Below are 21,403 nucleotides of genomic sequence, written 5' to 3'. Positions count from 1 at the left end.
ACAATTTAATCCAGTCAAAAGTGTGATAATACTTGAGTGCCATGAATTGGTTTGTGGTCATGCACTGTCCCAACCAAACAAGCAATTAAATGCACATATCCAGTATTTATTATTATTATGCAGCATTGTACTGAACCTCTTTAGGCGATTGAAATGAAAAGTGGCTGTGAGTGCTTTGTTTGGCTCTGTAAAGCACCACTACAATATTCAGTAACTGTAGTTCTCCTCTGGCCGTGTCCCGGTTTCTTCTTTGTGGTGTCACGTTTCTCATCGGCCCCAGAGCCTCAGAGATTTGGTTGGCAAACGTGAATGGGGCGGCTCTGTTTGGCTGCAGCCTGTGATATCCGAGAAGACCCACACAATTAACATGTTTGTGGGGATCGTCTGGGATGAAGGGACTTCAAAAGCCCACAGGGGTCCCACTGTCCCCGTAATGCATGAAATGAAAAAGTCCTCGTCTGGAGCCAAGCATGTTGCAATTATTATCTTGCTGTATGTATCAAATAACCAGTTTACGACATCTAAACTTCCGCAGTGATACTATAAAGGCGCCAATGTTTTATCTTCAACGTTGTGCAATGTTGTGTGTTTCAGATCGACATAGAAATCAACGGTGAGCCCGTCGACCTGCACATGAAGCTGGGTGACAATGGAGAGGCCTTTTTCGTCCAAGAGTCTGAAGAGCAAAACGTAAGCTTGGACTCTAAAACAAATAGGTTTATTTGAGTAAGGTCAAACGGTGGTAGGATTTATCCAGCCTAGTCTACAATAAGTGCATATAATGGTTTCAGACAACCGTAAGTGTGAATAGAAACAGGAAAGCCACAAAGAGACACTTTCTACTCACAATCACTGCATATGTTTTAGCATTCTTATTCTTATTATTGACAAAAGAACAACTTTTACATCATGCTAAAATCTTCGTCATTGTAAGTAAATCAACAGGGAGTTTAAAAATGTTAAAACAAAGTATTTTCCTCCCCCTACATGTTCCAGCCATGTCCTAATGTGTAGAATGAGCTCAAACCTGTTCACCACAACTGCCTCTAAAATCCTGCACTGCCACTCAAAAAGGTGTCACTTGTCCGAATTGCCATCATGCACAAGCTCAACATAGAAGGTGCAGTTACATATATGGCCTGAGGTGGCAGTAGTGAGTATAAAATGGCTAACTTGCATCCAGCACCTTTAATATGTCAGACACAGACAGGTCATGTTTGTGAAATATTTACTAGAAATGCTACTGCTGAAATATAGGCAAACTGAACTTTAGTTATTTTGAGTTGATAAATTTGACTTTGAAGTTTGATAAATTAGAGAAAAAAATATATTTACAGTGAGTCGCAAAGCCGCTGAATGCAATCTTAAATAAGTTTGATACAAGGTTAAATTGGTTTATAATTACAATCCATTGAATTGTCGCCTGTAGGCTGATCCTGTAGTTTTCTTGCACACATAATTTATGATCGTGGTGTTTGACTTTGCACGCCAGAACTTGCAACTCAGCCCAAAAGGAAAATCTCCAGCTGTTTCTAATATGTTAGATGTCAGAGTAATGTTACTGACTTGAAAGACTGACATGTACAGTAAGTCATTTCCTAGTTGTAATAAATGTGTGTTGGGATGACAGCGTCACATGTTTGTGATGTAATGACTTCAGTGTGTGCCGTTGCTCAACCTGACAGCTGACGGATGAGTCATGTGTTTGTGTCACATGACCTCATTCACAACAAATGCTCACAGGCTTTGTATTTCCTGCACTGGCCTGCTGTATTTGTTACTTCCCCATTCATTTTTACTTATGTTAGGAGGAATAAATAAATAACATTAGTATTTTGACTAAGCAGGCTGTCTCAACTTAAAATTCTAAAACAATGTGTGCTCTATAGTGTGTAAAGTATTTGGATTGCCTTCTCCCAACAAGCCCTTTACTTATTTGAAAAACATTTTGCAAACATGATAAATTGTTATTGCAGTAAATGAAAACCAACTACAGTGTAATGTTTGTCAAGCCTCTGAGTCAATGTAAGCCTCTCTACAAACTCATTGTTCCTCTCTTCAGCAGGTTGTCCCGGCCCACCTGGCCACTTCACCGATCCCCACTGAGAGCCACCTTTTCTGGATATCCGAGGTGGAGCACAGGGCCCCCACGAACCTGGAGGACGACCCAGCCGACCCCGAGGACCCGCCCGAACCCTCCACTTCCAGCACTGTGAGCACCAAGAAGAAGAAACGCCGGAGGAAGAAGCACAAAGGAGACCCGCGCAGAGAGGAGCTAACGCCGCCCATGTCTGCACCCAATGCTACTAATGCTAACGCTGCTAACACCTCACCTGCTGCTACGTCCGGCAACGGGCAGAACGAGGAGATCTTCGAGATGGACCTGAGCTCTGATGAGGACACCGCAAATCACGTCTCAAGGTGAGGACGAGAAGCAGCCAGAAGGGTTTTGGAGACATTTCAAATTGCATAAATACATTTTTAATCATGACCCAGTGGATTAGAAATGGATTACATGACAGTATAATGACATCTGAGTACTTTAAAGCAGTACTAAGTAACTCTTGCCCCTAGAGGCCATAAGCGCAACTGCAGGTGTCGTAGCATGTTGCGTTTTTTGAAACGTATTAATTGTCCGTGAGAGTAAATACTACGCTGACAGAAAAGGCAAAGGGAGAGAGGGATATTGTACATCCAATTACACAATGGAAATGATTTTTTTCACTCAAACTTGCAATACTGTTTAAAGTGGAGCTAACCCGCAGTTAGCTTTGCCCGTTAAGACTTATAATGAATTATAATTATAATAAGACTTTATGTAAAATAGTCAATAATGTACATAAGATAGACTTTTATAATAAACCCTAAGTTTAAAGCCACACTGCGTAACATTTCACCCAATAAATGGAATAGAATACAAGCATTTATGTTTTCACAGATATTTTTATTGTTGACAAGTACCAAATTAAAAATGATCAAACACTGTGAGCGGTTCACCTCTCCTCAGACCCGACGGTAACTTTACTGGGAGCGGGGACATTTCCTGCTCGTCTCCATGGAGATGTTGACTAAAGGCAACCAGGAGATTTGAATAGGTTAGGCCCTAATCCATATCCAGTATTGAATTACCCACTGCAAATATAGCTGGTCATTATTTTGAGCTGGTCATTAAGAGCATGTTTTGAACAGCTGTATAAAAATGTTACGCTGTGTGTCTTTAAAAAAAACATTCCAGTCTGTTACCCTTTGATACACACAATACACTAAATGGCATTGCTTCAAAATGAAATAAGCTCCTGTTCCAAAATGGAGGATGTGAATTAAATCATGAGCAGACCTATTGAAAGAGGACTTTCTATTGTAATGTGTGGACATTTGTGTTGTGCTGTGTGTGTGTGCAGTGTCTACACAGCACATAATCGATGCAGCCTAATTGCTTTATCAATCCGACCTTGACAGTACAATGCTGCGCTAATGGTACAGCGAATAGCAGTGTTCGTGGTAATGTGAGGACAGACCGGAGAGCGGGAGGCGAGAAACTGCTGTCATGGACTTAGATAATAGACATATGCACAGTATGTCCTTTTAAATACTGTTGTAAAAAAGATATTGTGTGTTTTATAGAGGTGAAGAACTTTTCCTGAGGTTTAATCCCTGGTAATCTGGAAATGCATCTGAAATGATATTATGGTCCAATATGGCAAAATACATAATTGCAATTATTTGCCTCATATGGACAAAGCTCTTATTCCATTATTTTGTATTTAATTATTCAAAACTAAATAAGATTAGCTTTTACACTCAAGATTTCCATTTATTTGTTTCAGGCAAATAATGAAATTTGTTTCATTCATTTCCACATAGAAAAAGCAAGCTCCAATTTTGCCTGAATGATTCATGAATGCTTTCCACTTCAGGACTTTTTAAAACACAAAAATATTCCATTGTACTTCTCCAAATTTCAAATGAATTGACAATTTAAGCCCCATGTCACTAACTGAGACTGACCAATGTTAAAGCAGTACTAAATAACTCGTTTACCTTAATAAATCCTTTTCGTAGTCCCTCTGGGGGTAATACAAGTGTTAATGGGATGATTGGGGGGTCTTTTATATTCCTTTGGTGTCTCTGGCCAGAAAACTACAATTGCAACTTCGCTGCAACCGGGTTGGTGTCACCAATACACACTAATGGAATCATGAAGAAGAGGCTAACGGGCAAAGCTAACTGCGGGCTAGCGCCACTTTAACAGTATGTATAGCCAAGTTTGTGTGAAAAAGAACATCTCCTTTGTGTAACTGGATGTAAAATATCCCTCTCTAACTTTGTCTTTTCTGTCAGCGTAGTATTTACTCTCACGGACACTTAACGCAACATGCTACGATACCTGCAGTGGCGCTTATGACCTCTAGGGGCATCAGTTACTTAGTTCTGCTTTAATATTGCGATTTCGATTAAATTTGCACAACCATTTAAAGGACCATTAGATATTGTGTGTTTTACAATAATCTGTTCCCTCTAGATCACCGTCAGTAACTACAATGAAAGACACGGAGTCCAAACTGCCTGTAGCCAGACACAGCCTCGACTATCCGGTTTCTGATGGGGACTGGCCCGCAGAGGACAGGTACAAAGCAATGTACTGCACGGCCAATAGAGACATAACTTTGAAGTTTGAACATGACCAAATCATTTCAATGAATATCTTTTGCTTCGCAGTCACGATCTGTCCGAGGCCTTCTCTCCCAAAAGCGACTCTGAGCTGATGGTTCGGCGCTCGGAGAGTTTCCTCAGAGCGGAGTCTCACATCCAGTGGACCTGGGGGGAGTTTCCCGAAACTACCAGGGTATTTATCTTTACACCAACATGCTTTTTTGTTCCCTCATTGCTCATAACACCAGGGAATGTATGTATTTATGGTAGACTCAGGACATGAATGTTTGCACACTTCCTGAAATACATTAAATCAGAATTATATTTCTTAATCGATTTGCTCATTCCTTAATTTCTTCTGCAGGTGACTAAAAAGGAGAAACCAGAAGTCAAAACCGTCACCATCACTCCGTCAGAGAGCACGCACTTTCGGGTGATCCTCAGCTCAGAGGCCATGAACGATACGGAGCCGGAGAAGAACGATGCTGCTGCTGTTGCTGCTTCAACCTGCACTATAGTCAAACCAGAGCCGCGCACGCCTGTCGCGCCCGCCCCCCTTGTCCCGCCTGTTGGCCCCTTAGTCCCCTGTCCCGTTCCAGACCCTGCTTTGAACCTTCTGAGTCCCACTGAGCCCCTGGATGTGCTGCCCTCTAGTGTCTCAACCTCCACGCCGTCGCACAACCCACTGACTGATTCACCCTCCAAGAAAAAAGGTGCGGTTTTCTCCTGCCAATTTACTGCATACAATTATCTTATTTGACTGTGATGAGGTTAATGGTTGTTTTTGAAGCGCAGGAGTCCCAAAGAGGAGCCAGCACCAGGGCCCTGAGGATATCTACCTGGATGACTTGAATGTACTTGAGCCTGATGTTGCTGCGAGATATTTTCCTAAGAGGTGAGCGAGTCTGTACACATGAGGAGGCGGTTCCTATATATATATGCAAGTTAGCAAAATTATTCATTTGAATTCAATCAATTCAAAATATTCCTATTAAAGTCCTATTAAAGTGATCGTGAACTTTTTTGTTGCTTTGTTGCCGCGTATTTCTCACATTTTTTGAAGAGTTTTTGTTTTTTTGATATTTTTTGTGTGTTTTTGACGCTTTTTTATTGTGTTATTGTGGCTTTTCCGGCTCGTTTTTGTTGCTTTTTTGACCCTTTTTTTTCCAAGATGCTTTTTATTTGGGTGAAGCCAAACTGGAGAAAATGTGCTTGGTTCAGGTGGGAGTTAATTATCATACTGTATAATTGATACTCATATTTTGTAGTAAGAGAAAGTACAACTAAATTTGAAAATTGATTGAAAACACCATCTTAAAGGGACTATACGGAGTTCCAGCCATGTCCTAATATGTAGAATGAGCCCAGACCTGTTCACCACAACTGCCTCTAAAATCCTGTCACTCAAAAAGGTGTTAATTCGGGTCCAAAGTGCCGTCACGCACAAGCTTAATATAGAAGCTGCAGTTACGCTTAAGACCTGAGGTGGCAGTAGTGAGCATAAGAATTACCAACTTGTATCTACTCCCTTTAACCATTGAACTTTTACAACTTGGCAGAAAAGTCATTGAGTTTCCCGCCCACATCGTAATGAAACATGTCTTCAAAAATAAGGAAACAAAATAATACAACATTTTTGTCTCTGTGATAGTGAGTCTGAAGCTGCCACTAAACACTGGATGGAGACGGAGATGCACTCGGGCTCTCAGTCGCCCCAGTCGGTGGGCAGCGCCGCCGCAGACAGTGGCACCGAGTGTCTGTCGGACTCTGCCTCAGACCTCCCTGACGTCACGCTCTCCCTTTGCGGAGGCCTCACCGAGAACGCAGAGATATCCAAAGGTACTGGACAGCTGTTAAATAGTGCCCCATTAAGGACAACATTATTGTTTATAAGACTTTTGGGTGTTTTGTTTTGAGGTGAATAGTTGAAACACTGTAATGATCTGAATGAAACCTCCACTTCTTAAGTATCTGTGTAACGTTTTCTCTGCTTTTATGATTACAGAAAGGTTCATGGAGCATATCATTACCTATCATGAGTTTGCTGAAAACCCTGCAATTATAGATAACCCCAACCTGGTGGTTAAGATAGGAAATCGGTGAGTTCCTGTCACTTCCTTTAAACACATGAATTTTGCAGCTGTGGACGCATTTAATTAACTTCTGTCTTTTTAGGTATTACAACTGGACACTGGCCGCACCCTTAATTTTAAGTCTTCAAGCATTTCAGAAAAACTTACCAAAGGTACATAGGGGAATGGGAAACTTTCTGCATAAGAAAAAGTGTATGTTTTGGTGGCAAAGTCATTGGTGTATTTTGGGACTTGTAGGCTACGGAGGAGGCCTGGGTGAAGGAGAAAATGCCAAAGAAGTCAGGACGCTGGTGGTTTTGGCGAAAACGGGCGGATAGTACAATCAAGCAGGTATGTCCCAACTTACTAAATACAAAGCCAAACCTTATCAGAAAAACAGGTTGAATACAGCTAAACCACATTATGTATTCTACTCATTTAAATATTAACTACATTTCTGGTTTTATGACTAAGTGTAGTTGATATGGCTGATGCGATGAATGTTTTATTTCTACTTCTCAGTCAGAGACGAAGCTCGAAGCCAAGGAGGAGTCCCTGTTAGACGAAGGGCCCTCATTGCCTCAGGACAAAATGCCCTTAATGTAAGTCAAAAAGAGGAACAAATTATGCAAGATGATGAAAAAAAAGTGGCTGTGAATGAGGCTAATAGGAAGCGCGTTTCCGATGTGGTTAATGTTTTGTTGCAGAGCTAAAGTGGGAGACACGTCCAGTGATGAGGAGTCGAAGGAACTGAGCGCTGCCTCGTGTCAGGAACGACTTCAGTCTGTGGACACTCAGCACCACACGACCCAACACACCACCCAGCACACCTACAGGAAGTCTCTGCGCCTCTCGTCTGACCAGATAGTAAGTGCAGGAGGTCATAAGGCTTCATTTAGGCGTCCAGATCTAAACTCAGCATCATTATATTCATCTATTTCATCTATTCACTATCCCTCCTCTGTGCATTTCCCAAAAAGTTCAACCTTTCTTTTTGATTTTATTCCATACACATCCATTCCTTCTTTATGTTGGAGCTCCCTCTGCTGTCCACATATAACACATATTGTACTTACTGCATTTGTCCTGCAGGTGGCTCCAAAGCTCTTTCATAATTTCTCTATCAGAGGGCCAGAGCCCCAGAATAATGCATGGTGGTACATTGAAAAAAGACCACAGTCTCCTCCAGTGTTAATATTGACGGCCATATAATAGTTTAATGTTTCCCTTAGCGCGTTTGGTTGTTTATGTGTAGCTTTAACGCGTTGACAAAAATATAGTTAATGTAGCGTCTATTTTTTGTTTAGTTTTAATCAGCAACATGCCAGAAAACATGACAAAACTGGTAGTCGCTGAATTTAACTGTCCTGTTTTTTAATGTTTTTTTTAGGCCAGTCTGAAGCTGAAGGAGGGCCCTAATGAAGTGACTTTCAGCATAACCACTCAGTACCAGGGCACGTGCCGCTGTGAGGGCACCATCTACCTGTGGAACTGGGACGACAAAGTCATCATCTCCGACATCGACGGCACCATCACAAAGTATGAGCCAGTTAAACCATATCATTCATTGAAAACATATCAAATAATGTTTAAAGTTGCTTTGCGAATCCCAATCCCAACGCAATCCCAGCCTGATAATAAAGCAGGAGACTAATGTTGGTAGGTGAATGTTAATAATCGTCATTCGAGTCAGGCAACCTTGCTAGTGTTGAGTTTTACAACCCTCATTTCTCCTGCTTAACAGGGACAAAGGGAGAAAGTTGAATTGCTCCAATTAGTTTCTATGAATTTATTGACTGATTTTCCAACTTTCAGACTATATAGTGAACGTAACCCTGGCAGTTTTGCAATGATGGCTGCAATCACAAGTGCTTTTACAATATGTCAAATCACAAGAAGAATTGGGAATAATTCATCTAAAAGGTCAGGGATGTAGAAAAAAAGAAAGGCTAGAAATAATAGAAGAAGAACTTTATTTATATAGCGACGATTAAGTTCCTTTCCATTAATAGATGCAGGGCCATGTAGAGTTTGCTAAACTCCGCGCTGCTATTTACAATGATATTGAGCCCATTGAGAAACTGTTCTGGCCCGGCCCATTGGTGACTCAGACTGCAGGTGTAGGGAGTATTTTTACACCTCTCCTCTCTCTCTCCCTCCCTCCCTCTCTCTCTCCTCTCTCTCTCTCTCTCTCTCTCTCTCTCTCTCTCTCTCTGTCTCTCTCTGTCTCACGTTCAGAGGCAGCAGCTGTAGCACTGAGCTGTGCTACTTTTACCGTATCCAGATATTAATCATTTCTATATTAACCCAGCTATTCTTACAGCAGCAAATAAAAAGTGATAAATAACAAAATGAAATGGGTAAAGCTATTTTTCACATACTAGATAATGTATTTTTTAATGGTCATAGAGGATTTTTTGCATCAGTTTTAAGCTGGATGTCATTCCTGATCCAACTCTCCCAAATATATCAACCCCAAACTCTAATTTTCAGTGTAAACTCTGTCTTTTCAGTGGGAAATTATTTGCGGGAGGTAATACAGCAACGGGTTTGTGGCCTTTAAAGAAGAACTAAGTAACTTGCTTACCTTAATAAATTGTTTTCGTAGTCCCTACAAGTGTTAGTGGGATGATTTGGGCGTCTTTCACCTCCCCCGGGTGTCTCTGTCCAGAAAACCACACTTGCAACTTTCCCTGCACCGGGCCAGAGGCGCAATACACACTAATGAAATCACAAAGAAGAAGCTAACAGGCAAAGCTAACTGTGGGCTAGCGCCACTTAAACATTGTTTACCGCCAAGTTTGAGTGAAAAAAATTGTCTCTGTTGTGTAATTGGGTTGTGGCACAATATACAATATCCCTCTCTCCCTATTGACTCTCACGGACAATTAATGAGTAAAAAAACGCGACATGCTATGACACCGGCAGTGGCGCTTATGGCCTCTAGGAGCATGAGTTACTTAGTCTTGCTTTAACACCATTTTGTTTGTCATTTCTGATACTTAATTCATTGCCACTATTTTGTGCCTATACTGTGCATGTTAAAAAGCTATGTGTTGCTGCTAGCTTAACACCAAGGATTACCATTTAATGACCACTTACTTTAATGTCCTCGTCTCTTTGAAAACCTCTTCATTACCTGTTAAATCAGTGTTTAAATACCTTGTCCTAATTAGGTCTATAATCCTGCTTTTTCTTTACGTTAAGCTTTTAATTACTGCCAAAACGAGCGCCTTCTCATTTCGAGCCTAATTGACGCGCGCTCCGTCGGCTGCGAGCTGGTCAGCACCATCAATGACGGGCCCTTGTTATCTGTCTGACCCGGGGGCCGACCTGTGACATTTGTGGCTTTCTTTGAGTAATAGGGCGAAGAGCACAGTCACTATAATGAGCCCATTTGCATTTCAGCGTGAAGCTACCACCGGCCATACGCTCCTCCCTTATGGCCGCAGTATCCTCGTTAACCAACCGCAGTGTTTGCTATTTATAACGAGGGGTATCAATGAGGACAGAGTGGCCCTCTTCAAAATGTTCAATAACTGGTCTCTTTGGGCATAGACTTCATATGGGATTTTCAAGCCTATGGCAATCAGTTCTAATGCCTGACATATCCCACTGTATTGTTTATCCTGGTTTGACTCTTGATTAGAGTTACATTTCGAAACATTTCTGAAGCACTTGGTTGACAACTGTGCAAATGTTCTCGCCTTTCAACAAAGCCTTGGCTTCAACTCCCAGACGGTGTGGACCTGTATGTGTGCGGAGTTTGCTTGTTCACTTTGTGTCGGGTTTCCTGCTTAAACCTCTTAACCCCCGCCTGAACCTAACACATTTTCGTCAAAATATACGTATAAAATATATATATATACGTATAAAAATACGAAAACAAGGATGAAAACGCGACAAAAATTCGTCAAAAGGAACCAATGTAAGTGCAGCAAAAAAGCAGCAAAAATGTGACAGCAAAAGCAATGAAAGCACAACAATTGGGGCCAAAAACTCAACAAAAAAGCAGGAGGGTTACAGAAAAAGAGTTGAGGCAGAGGGCGTGGTCTCGGCGGTGCTTAGGGGTGGGGGGTAGGCCTGTCACGATAACAAATTTGAATTTTGATATATTGAGGCAGGAAAGTATCGCAATAAATGATATTATCGACTCTAGCTATCTATGCTACACTCAGACATAAAAATGACATTTGTTCTAAAAGTGCATCATAATATCCTAAAATACCACACAAGCTGCAATAAACATGAACAATAATGTAACTCAATTGGCTTCCGTTAGAAATCAAAGTTTTGTAAAGAAAAATAAGGAGAAATGCTAAAGGTGCTGTATAAAGGTACAGATGATAAATATCGAGCCCAAAGAAAAAAAACAAGTCGCTATAGTAATTATCGTGACAGCCCTAGGTGGGTCATGTCTTGTTTTGCAATATGAGGCTCTTCTAGAGACCTTGAGCGAGTCAGTGTTTTGCTTATTTGAGCCAGAGACATCATTCCTTATCTGGTTTAGCCCCGTGGCTTGGCCTTGAAGGGAAAGTGTTGACGGTGTAGGAGAGATAAAGTCCAGCTGCTTCAAACTGTGACAAAAACTCAACATAAAGGCAACAAAAACTTGACGCGAAAAGCAAAAATGAGATGGAAAAAGAACAAAGATGAAGGCAACAATGCGAGGAAAAGGATCCGTTTAGATCAATTTTGTAGGTCAAAGCTTTCAATCAAGGCGTTACTCTGGCCTATAGGCTGTAAACTCCAGTCCAGATTGTTAGACGTAAGTAGAGCTGAAATGTAGAAAACGTGTTCGGTTCAGGTGCGGGTTAAGAGGTTGATATACTTTATCAACCTAAAACATGCACAACAGAACAATGGCTCAGTCAAAAGTACTTTGTGTTTTGTCGACGTGGCGCCTTATACCTTTCACTTCCTTTCGTTCAGGTCAGATGTGTTCGGACAGATCTTGCCTCAGCTCGGGAAGGACTGGACGCATCAGGGCATCGCTAAACTCTACCACTCCGTCGCTGAGTAAGTGTCAAACAGCTCTTTAAATGATTTGCAGAAGAGTCAGAGAAAAGATGCTCTGTGGTCGAGACCGTCTGCTCTGTTTACTGTTTGGCTAATGTGTCTACAACAAATGTCTCGGTAATTAACAGACTCCCAAAATGTCTTAGAAGCGGCAAAAACAACTTTTTTTTTATAGAAATGTCTTGGCTTTTTGCAGAGTACAATCATTCTAAGACCCACTTTTAATCTCTTGGTCTTTATGCATGCATGAATTGCATGAATTATGTGATTTTCTTTTGTTTTATATGTCTCTTAGTCATTTTTCTGTGTTATCTTTGGCTATTTCATGCTTACTCATAGTTTTACTGTTGTTAATATGCCTTATTTTACAATTTTTATGGATGATTCTATACGTGCAGCATTTGGAAACATTTACGCTTATGAATTACTGCCTTAGTGAGTCATATTTCTCTCTTCCCCAAGACAAACCTGATCAATTATCACCTTAGCAGCAGGCGTCTTATTAATATTAATGTTAACTTTCTTGCATGTATGACTTATGTCGTTCATTAATTCCCCATAAATGTCAAGGGATGCTTTCGAATGCATGAACATTGAAACGTTTTGATACTATGTGGGTTCAGAAGCAGCCGGTTTCAGTTTTTCTATTCTTAGTATCTCTAATGATGCTCATGATGGTCGGGTTAAGTCCACACCGCGGCGGCATTAATGAGGACGCTGTCTGTCCTCAGGAACGGGTACAAGTTCCTGTACTGCTCGGCACGGGCGATCGGGATGGCGGACATGACGCGAGGATATCTGCAGTGGGTCAATGACGGAGGGATCATTCTGCCCCGCGGGCCCCTCATGCTCTCTCCCAGCAGCCTCTTCTCCGCCTTTCACAGGTACAACGGGCCGGACATTCAGGTTTAAATGGAGAAACAGTTTCTGCAGCACGACTTAAAGCATCACTGCGCAACATTCCACTGAATAAATGATAGAAAAGCAAGCGTTTATTTCATTAGTTGTGTTGTTATGCTGAAAAAATCCAGACCTGACTTGTAACGTTACTGGCATCGAGACATCAGCTCGTCTCCATGGAGATGCTGCTGCTCTGCTTTAACAACGTGCAGCCAAACACCAGGTTTACATACCATACCTGCAGGCACCACATTGTTTAGCCTTGAACTTAAATGTTTTGAAGTTTTCAAAGGGATTTTTTAAAAATCTAATTTCTAAACTGTTTTTTTTTTTTTTTTTTTTTTTTTTGTTGCAATTCACACCCCAAAAAACAAGACTGAATTGGAGTTTTGACTGTTATTTTCCCCACAAAGAACCATGGCTGGGTACCGTTACATTTTTTTGGACTAAATTATTTGTCATACAGAATGAAAACAGATTAATCATGTTAATTTATTCCTTTTTTTTTTATTTGAAACAACCAAGAAATTTCCTTTTAACTACAGAAGGGCAGAAAAAACAAATTTTCCATATTTAAAAAAAATAATAATCATCATCATTTTCCCCAAAAATTTCAATTCTACCCCCAAATATTTTCCCAATTTTATTTTTTTCAACTTCTGTTTCACTTGTTTTTTCTTGTTTTATGACCAACAGCATCAAAACTTGAATATAAAGACTTAATATTTCTTTTCGGTGCCTGCTTTTGATACTTACATTTTTCGATACCAGTGGTACCTAAAGCTTTTTTTTCCTATACCAGACTGGTATCGTTTAAAGGGACTAAGTGGAGTTTAAAAATGTTAAAATTCTGTATTTTCCGCCCCCCTACATGTTCCAGCAATGTCCTAGTGTCTAAAATGCGCTAAGACCTGTTCACCACAACTGCCTCTAAAATCCTGAACTGTCACTCAAAAAGTGCCGTCATGCACGAGCTTAATATAGAAGGTGCAGTTACATGTATGACCTGAGGTGGCAGTAGTGAGTATAAAATGGCCGACTTGCATCTAGCCCCTTTAACAGTACCCAGCCCAGCCCTATAGATAACCAGCTCCTTCAATAACTAAGCACGATATCCAGAATCCCCTCAGCAAAAGTCTTTGTATCTAATATGTTGACAAAATGAACCAGTAAATTTAAACATACCTCAATCAATATTTTAGATTTTGTTTGAAAGTTTGGCCATTTTTATTCAAAACAAGAAGATAAGAAGAAAGATAAACTCACTTTTTTAAACAATACATGTTCTTCATATTGATGTCTGTAATCTGTAATCCACACAGCAATGGTTTGAAGTTCATACAGTGTCCTAAATGAAATGATTTCCCTTTTTTTTCTTGACTGAACCAATTAACTGCAATTAACAAGCAGAGTAAATTTGTATTAGTCAAAAAATACTCTACAATGCTTAAATTACTTTGTACGTCACTCAGTATTTGAATATGTTTCCACGTTTTAGACAGAGATTTAACAAAAATGCTGGAAAATCAAATCTAGTCTCTGACAAAGCTAAAATGACTCATCAAATGCTGTAAACGTCTTGTGTATGGTTGCAGTTAGAGTCGATGAGAATATGTGTTGCTCTGATCGAAATCAAAGTCATTTGTTCTTGTTTTTTTCAGGGAGGTGATCGAGAAGAAGCCAGAAATCTTTAAGATCGAATGCCTTACAGACATCAAGAACCTGTTCCAGCACAACAAGGATCCGTTCCACGCCGCTTTCGGGAACAGGACCAACGTGAGTTAACGGGTGTTTGGCAGATATACACACGCACACACACGCACACACACACACACACACACACACACACACACCCACCCTCCTCCACAGAGTCACGGGGTTTCCTACAGGATACAGTGACCCCATAGAGCCGTGTTAGGAAGACACTAAACAAACACATGATCTCAGTGATGGGAAGATCCATCGCTGAGGTCAGGGGGTGTGTGACTGTATCTCAGCAGCTTCAGAAGCAAGACGATACTTTGTGAACTTTGTCTCCAGCATTTTTTACTTCAGAGGCAGTAAAACACACACTCTTTTTGACCTGCGGTATTTCAAGTGCACAGGGGAAGGTTTTCGTGTTTTTGAGAGGGTATTGTAGGCGGTAAGCGATGCATTACTCATAGTTTTACACCAGTGACATGGCTTTTTTTTTTTTTAAGAAAAGTTAAACAAGTCAGAAATGTCCTCATCAGTAAAATTTGGAACACATCGTCTCATTTCACACCCTGTGCTAATTCCAAGTAATGAAATAATAAGCATAGACACAGACGGCATCTCGTCATAGAAGGGGGCGTCGCTGGGGGAAAATAGAATCTTTAGAGAAACACAGTTTTCCACTCTTTTTAGCCATTTTCTGGTGGAATATGAACTTATTTACCAAACATAAATAAATTCAAGTGTAAATCAGGCCCATATGGATATTTTCTCACAGGAGATTGTTCAGTAGAAGTGAAAAAACGGCAGTTGTAGCTAGCGCTAGCTAGCCGTTAACATTAGCACGATGCTAACATGAAGCATCATGTTAGCATTCTCCTTTTTTTTATGTATTCATGGGCTGTTAAACCACTTTGCTCCTCTCCATGTCTTTGTATCTTTATTTAGTAGAAAACCATATTCATAATTCAGCATTTGCTAAAATATTTGTTGAATAATTGGAGAAAGTTTAGATTTTTCTCCAAACTGTTTGCATACATGACCATATATGGGTGATTCCAGAGAAGCCGTCTAAACCTATACAAATAATAGTAGAACTGGAGAAACTATACATTTCTAAAAGAAGGCCTATCTCCAGTCATAAACCACAAACACAATACTCCTAATTCCATCTTTTAGCACATGCAGTGTTTATTATTGATATTTAGCAAAGGCTTCTTCTGCTAAAGCGAATAAAAAAGCGGGCTGTCTTAGACTTGTTTCTGTGACGCTTTTTGGGCTTTTTTTTTTAAACTCACAAGGCTGTTTTTTCATTAAGCCACTGAAGGTGAAAGGAGCTTTATTCATTCTGCAGACCACCTTTTTATCGCTTTAAAAATAGTGTTAACCTTCTTGGAAAATGGAACAAAAGAATAACAAGAGATCGAATGAAGGAGTAACAAGAAGTAACAAGGCCGAAGCAAAACTTAGTTGTAAATGTGCTGGAAGGTTTTCAAACTGAGCTGTAACTTGAGCTTTGCGACAATCTGCTATTTGAGTTGGACGAGCATTAACTTTCAATTACGGTAATAAGCATCGTGGCCTGTCGTGATGAAAACATTTGAAGTTTGATATGCTGGCGGTGTGGTTAGCACTTGTGCTTCACAGCAAGAAGGTCCAGGGTTCGATTCCCTCCTGGGCCTTTATGTGTGGAGTATGGTCTCCCCGTGTTTGTGTAGGTGTTTTAGAGTGAGAGACTGTGGGACAACAAATGGAAGCTCTGGTGTGGCGTGTTTACATGCATGTATCCATACAGTATGTTCATTAACATGTACTGTCTCAACCAAATAAACAAAAAAATTTACTGAGGCAGGAAAATATCTCAATAAACGATAGTATTGAGGGCTATTTCATGCCGACAAAACTAACTCTAAAAGAACAATGACAATAAACTTCAGAAAAGGAGAAGATTAATTAAAAGCCCTTTATTGAAGTCCTTTATTTCATTTCATTTAGTTTATTAGTTTATTTCAACAGGGACAATGTGCAAATAACATTAATTAAAAATGCTTTGCTCCTGATTTAGCTTGAGCTCGTTTCCATCTGCCGTCCCTGAGCAGGTGAATTATTTATTTAATCACTCAAATACAACTATTCATTCATTCATTCATTCATTCATTCATTCATTCATTCACCCATTCAACCGTTACAACCATCAGTCCACATATAATAGTGCTAAAATTACAAGAGAATCTCTGACGCAACTTTTTTGCTTCCGATACTGATACTGGGGTTTGAGTATCTGCCGATATTTACCAATACCAAGAGACTTTCTTAAAAGTTTCTATCGCTGAGTGAAAAATTTAGTTGACACTTTTCTCCAGTTTAAGATCAATAAAGTCACATTTTATTGTCATGATGTTACCAATCAATTATCAATTACATCTATAAGGATGTAATTGATAATTACATCCTTAGATGTAATTAACAGGATCACTGTTAATCTATCATTTAACAGTGATCCTTGTTAAATGATAAACATTTAACAAGGATCACTGGACTTTTCTTCACTATTATCATTGGGTATTATGACAGGCTTTAGGTTACATTGATATAAACAACTCACATAAAGTGGTCTGATCATTACAAATATGTTTGATCAGTTTTTTCTTAAACTAAAATACAACCACTAACATTTTATTTTATTTCTGTCATTGTTTCTGGCCCAGCCTTGATTAGTTTTTGTTAGCATTAGCAGCCACTAGCTTTAGCATGCTATTGTTATTGCTATTTTGCGCTGCGATCAAAAATACATTTACGGAGGTGAAAAATATATCAGCGATTGAATTATCTAGGTTCTTAGCTTTAAAATGACAAACAGCATGTATTTACATGGAGTTGATAAAAGGTGATAAAAGTTGCTTTTTTTAAGGCATTGAGAGCCAAAACTGGTACCACTTTAGTATCGGATATTAGCCGATACCCGATATCGTATTTGTTCCGGCATTGGATCGTGCATCCCTAAAAATTACTACAATAAATCACTAAAGGTCATATTTACATTCACAGTTATCTATGCTGTCACGACTGGTCTTCTCCTCGTCAATAAACTTTAGTTCTAAATGTTTCTGACCACATTTTTAATTACACACAACCTGAAACTATTTGTTTTACATAATTTACTTGAAAATTCAAATAATACTGTAATATTACATAAAAATATGAAAAAACTGCAAATAAATATACAAATGATAAATACTGAGTCCAAAAATATATACTTGATCTTTCATTCATTGAAGTCGGTATAGTAATTATTGTGACAGGCCTATATGCAGCATATAAGAATCAAAATGTAAAGCTCACAATATGTTTTGAATTAATAACTGTGCCTCAATAAAAGCAGCGTTGCCCCTTTTATAATTATGACAAACTCATCCAAATGTCAGATATACAACGACTCCCTTTTCCAGTGTCAGTGTCAGTTCCTACAGGATACAGTAACTCCACACAGTCGTATCACCGTGCCCCTAGACTAACACATGATATCAGTGTTGTGACGACCCATGGCTGAGGTCAGAGGCAGCAGATAGCCCCTTGTGACCGCCTCAAACCGGGCGCAGCGTCATGCCTTCAGCTGAACAAACAAGGAACAGCGAGCCATCAAAACTCTCTCTGTCTCTCCCAGACAAAACGCACATTCAGTGTCCCAGCGTTTAGTCCTCCGGTTTGTTCATGCCTTACTTAATGGCACAAACAGGAAATTAGCCGTTGATGTCAGTAATGTGATCATTTTCTACTGTCTGTCGGCGGGTTACATAATTGGCAGTGAGTCCTTTCAAATGACTTGCACAAATCCATTAGCCGGAACGGCACTTTGTATTTTTACGCTCACATCAGATCGTAAAGGGAGAAACATTGGAGAAAGTTATCTAAGTATTCTTGTAATTACGTTAAAGTTATTGAAAATCTTCTCGGATATAAAGCACATACAGAGAATCTCAAACCCTTGCTGCACAATATCAGTATTTAACAGAGCAATATCCAAATATGTAAGTGAGTGCTTTATTTGTCATTGTATAAGCGTACAATGAAATAGTGTTCATGTGTTAGTCCTGAGCCGCTGCGACTGAGCTGCGCCGCCACTGTGGGCCAACCTGACCAGCATGTTTTCAGAGGTAGCAGTCGGAGGAAACCTGGCTCCTCTGAACCTCCTCTGATCCTCTGAAATGGTGCAGCGCCTCCTGGGTTTGTCCCTGTTTCAGAGCATGGTGTCCTGCACTGGTCAGCTCCTCCTCCTACGCAGCTCACTCCCCTCCACAACAGTCTTTCACCGTCTTCTAGGAAGAGCTTAGCAGTTAATATGTTTTATTCTCCAGTGGACGTCCATTAGCCGGAACAATACCTTTTTTAAGAGTGACGTCACGACTTCCACTTCCAGGTACTAGCAGACCGGCGAATATGAGAGAAAAAAACTTTAAAAACTCTTAAAAACAACCATCAATATTTCTGAAACTCAACAGAGAGTTACTGGACCTACTTATTTCTCAGACTAAAAATGCCGCACCTACTGCTAAAAAAAGTAATATTTACTAGTCACTACTTCCGGGGTTGGCGTAGCTGCTGCGCTGTGAGCATTTATCTCCGCTAATCCGGATGTACCGATTTTGGTAAATATTACTTTTTTTTTTACTTTTAAATTAGTAGGTACAGCATTTTTTGCTAATGGGCCTGATAAATGTATGGTCTGAAACTTTCTGTTGAGTTTCAGAAATATTGATGTTGTTTTTAAGAGTTTTTTGTAGTTTCTCGCACATCTGCGGACCCGGAAGGAGAGCTGTGACAACACCACTTAACAAACATATAGAAGGCATGTGTGGCTTAGCTGTGGGTCTCGCCCGGATACCTCCTCGTTTGTCCTGACCTTGCTTCCTGTAGCTCCTCTTGTGACGCCTCCACTGTGCGGCAGGACTCTTGGTGTCTCAAAAGAAATACTTTGTGATCTCATATGGGTTTAGCTGATAAGCTTTTTGTTTACTATCAAAAAGCTGCTTTTTTCAGGATCACTATGGACTCTGCAGTGAAAAAAATCTACCGAACCCCACAAAAACACGGCAAAGACATAAAAAAGTATCCAGTAAAACAATGTGGAACACAGAAACCACAAATGCAGTTTGTAGAAAAAGGCAAAAAATGCAGCCGTACCGAGAGAGAGGGAGGTTGCTGCCTGTTTACTGTGTGCGACATGGGAGCAGCAGAGGGAGTTTACCATTAAGCTTCAGTCAGATTTGCAAATCTTTCTTGTATAATAAATGATGAACCTTAGAAATGCTTTACTGCATTTGTCAATACAGAAGATTTCACATATTTAGTTAAAATGACACAAATCCGAATAAAACTTTTTTTTTTTACTGTAACATTTGCACAGGAGATGTTTAAAAGCCTTTTGTTGATCTGTTGCTCTGTGTTCCCGTAAAATGATCACCGGATGAGGTATAGAGTGCAATGTGACTCACCTTCTTATTTGTTCATTGTATATTCAGCCTGCTGTTAATAAACAATTAGTCACCAAGCATTGTGCAATTCTGGCTTTCCCGCGTCATAAAAACATTAGCTCCAAGGTTACATATAAAACATTGTGGTTTGATACAGATAAAGTTGATGAACATAAAAAAACAAACACGTGAATATCATTTTCCAGCCAAAACATCTCTCTGAATCTGTGTCTTCTGTGCAGGATGTGTTTGCCTATAAAGAGGTGGGAGTACCTGTGTGCCGGATCTTCACCGTGAACCCTAGAGGGGAGCTCATCCAGGAGCAGACCAAGGGCAACAAGTCTTCGTAAGCCCACACACCTGTCAAATATTCTGGCTGTTGCTCTCGGTTTACAGGCGTCTCAGGAAGTGAATGACTCCTTTAGACAATTATGGCCTTGTGTAGTTTTGGTTGTGACTGTTTAGAGTTTAGCTCATGTCCTTAGTCCTTAAATAGAGCCTTGATTTAGGTCTGGTTCAGTCTTGGTTTGGACTTAGTTGAATAAAATGGACCTCGCTTTAAATGCACTTTCACTAAACCTTACGATTTTTCACCCCCCAAGGTCTCCGTCTGTTCTGTTTCTATGCAACCCATCATTACTTCACATTTTGTATCGATGTCCTGTTTGTCTTGGAATGACCCTGTGTCATCTCCCTCTCTCTCTCTCCAGTTATTGCAGGCTTAGCGAGCTGGTGGAGCATGTCTTCCCTCTGCTGAGTAAGGAGCAGACCGAGGCGTTTGTGTTGCCCGAGTTCAGCTCGTTTTGTTACTGGAGACAGCCTCTACCGGCCATCGACCCGGACGAGCTGCTCTGATCCAACACCACCTCGCACTCTGTTCAAAACACCACATTGACCGCAGATTGGACGGACATCCATGCACTTCAATGCAGCTTTAGGTAACGAAGATAAAAACAAAATGGACCAGTGGCTTCCTCCATCGGACCAAAATTGTCCCACATGCGGCAACAAATGGTTAAATTTAGTTTTCTAGTATATTTTGACATTTTTACTTTTTATCCGTCAATTGATGAGCCGCTAAATGCCATTCACTTCCACAACCAACAAACTGTTTGAATCCAACTTAAAACAACAACTTGTCTCTTTGTCAAAGCACTGAAATCAATGTTTGGTTTGCACTCAGTTCCCAAAACCCTGCTCTCCAGAGTCATGGAGTGTTGATCATGTTTTCACTCTTGGAACACATTATTTACTGCATGTTGCAAACACGTTATTTGCCATTGCAGTCAGTGCAGATAAACAGGGTTCAGTGTGTTGCAGTGTGTTGTACATCAAGCGCTTTGACCCAAGAGTGCAGTGCTTTGAATTGGCTCCTAATGATGAAAATGATGTGCAGTGTTTAGGGAAATATGTGCTGTTTATCAGAAACAGTGTCCTATCAATTGAGTGATCACTCTTAAAGTGATAGTCTGGAAGTCTAAATATATTACACATTTGATAAAATGTGCAAAATTGATCACCTGGTCTTGCTTTTTGATGTTGAGCAAGTAATAATATAGATACAGACAGCATCTCGTCATAGAAGGGGGCGTG

General features: G+C 40.2%; 1 protein-coding gene across 3 annotated transcripts in view; it reads left to right on the top strand.

Moving 5' to 3' along the window:
* Window positions 1-21,140, top strand: part of lpin2 (lipin 2) — a 31,258-nt gene extending 10,118 nt beyond the window's left edge. The window contains exons 3-20 of one of the 3 annotated variants that reach the window (XM_079569704.1): window positions 595-690; window positions 2,066-2,421; window positions 4,523-4,639; window positions 4,720-4,846; window positions 5,018-5,366; window positions 5,449-5,548; window positions 6,305-6,492; window positions 6,659-6,752; window positions 6,829-6,898; window positions 6,984-7,076; window positions 7,248-7,327; window positions 7,433-7,592; window positions 8,116-8,264; window positions 11,658-11,744; window positions 12,476-12,628; window positions 14,306-14,420; window positions 20,053-20,156; window positions 20,521-21,140. In XM_079569704.1, coding sequence (XP_079425830.1) covers window positions 595-690; window positions 2,066-2,421; window positions 4,523-4,639; window positions 4,720-4,846; window positions 5,018-5,366; window positions 5,449-5,548; window positions 6,305-6,492; window positions 6,659-6,752; window positions 6,829-6,898; window positions 6,984-7,076; window positions 7,248-7,327; window positions 7,433-7,592; window positions 8,116-8,264; window positions 11,658-11,744; window positions 12,476-12,628; window positions 14,306-14,420; window positions 20,053-20,156; window positions 20,521-20,665 — 2,583 coding nt within the window. In that variant the 3' untranslated portion in view covers window positions 20,666-21,140. Of the gene's footprint in view, window positions 1-594; window positions 691-2,062; window positions 2,422-4,522; window positions 4,640-4,719; window positions 4,847-5,017; window positions 5,367-5,448; window positions 5,549-6,304; window positions 6,493-6,658; window positions 6,753-6,828; window positions 6,899-6,983; window positions 7,077-7,247; window positions 7,328-7,432; window positions 7,593-8,115; window positions 8,265-11,657; window positions 11,745-12,475; window positions 12,629-14,305; window positions 14,421-20,052; window positions 20,157-20,520 lie in introns of all 3 variants that reach the window. The other 2 variants (XM_079569703.1, XM_079569705.1) reach the window with 2 other exon arrangements.
* Window positions 21,141-21,403: the final 263 nt, after the last annotated feature.

This window comes from Gobius niger (assembly GCF_951799975.1).
Source record: "Gobius niger genome assembly, chromosome: 13".
NCBI lineage: Eukaryota > Metazoa > Chordata > Actinopteri > Gobiiformes > Gobiidae > Gobius > Gobius niger.
The sequence above is the reverse complement of the archived record's forward strand: the minus strand, read 5'-3'. Positions and strand labels throughout refer to the sequence as shown.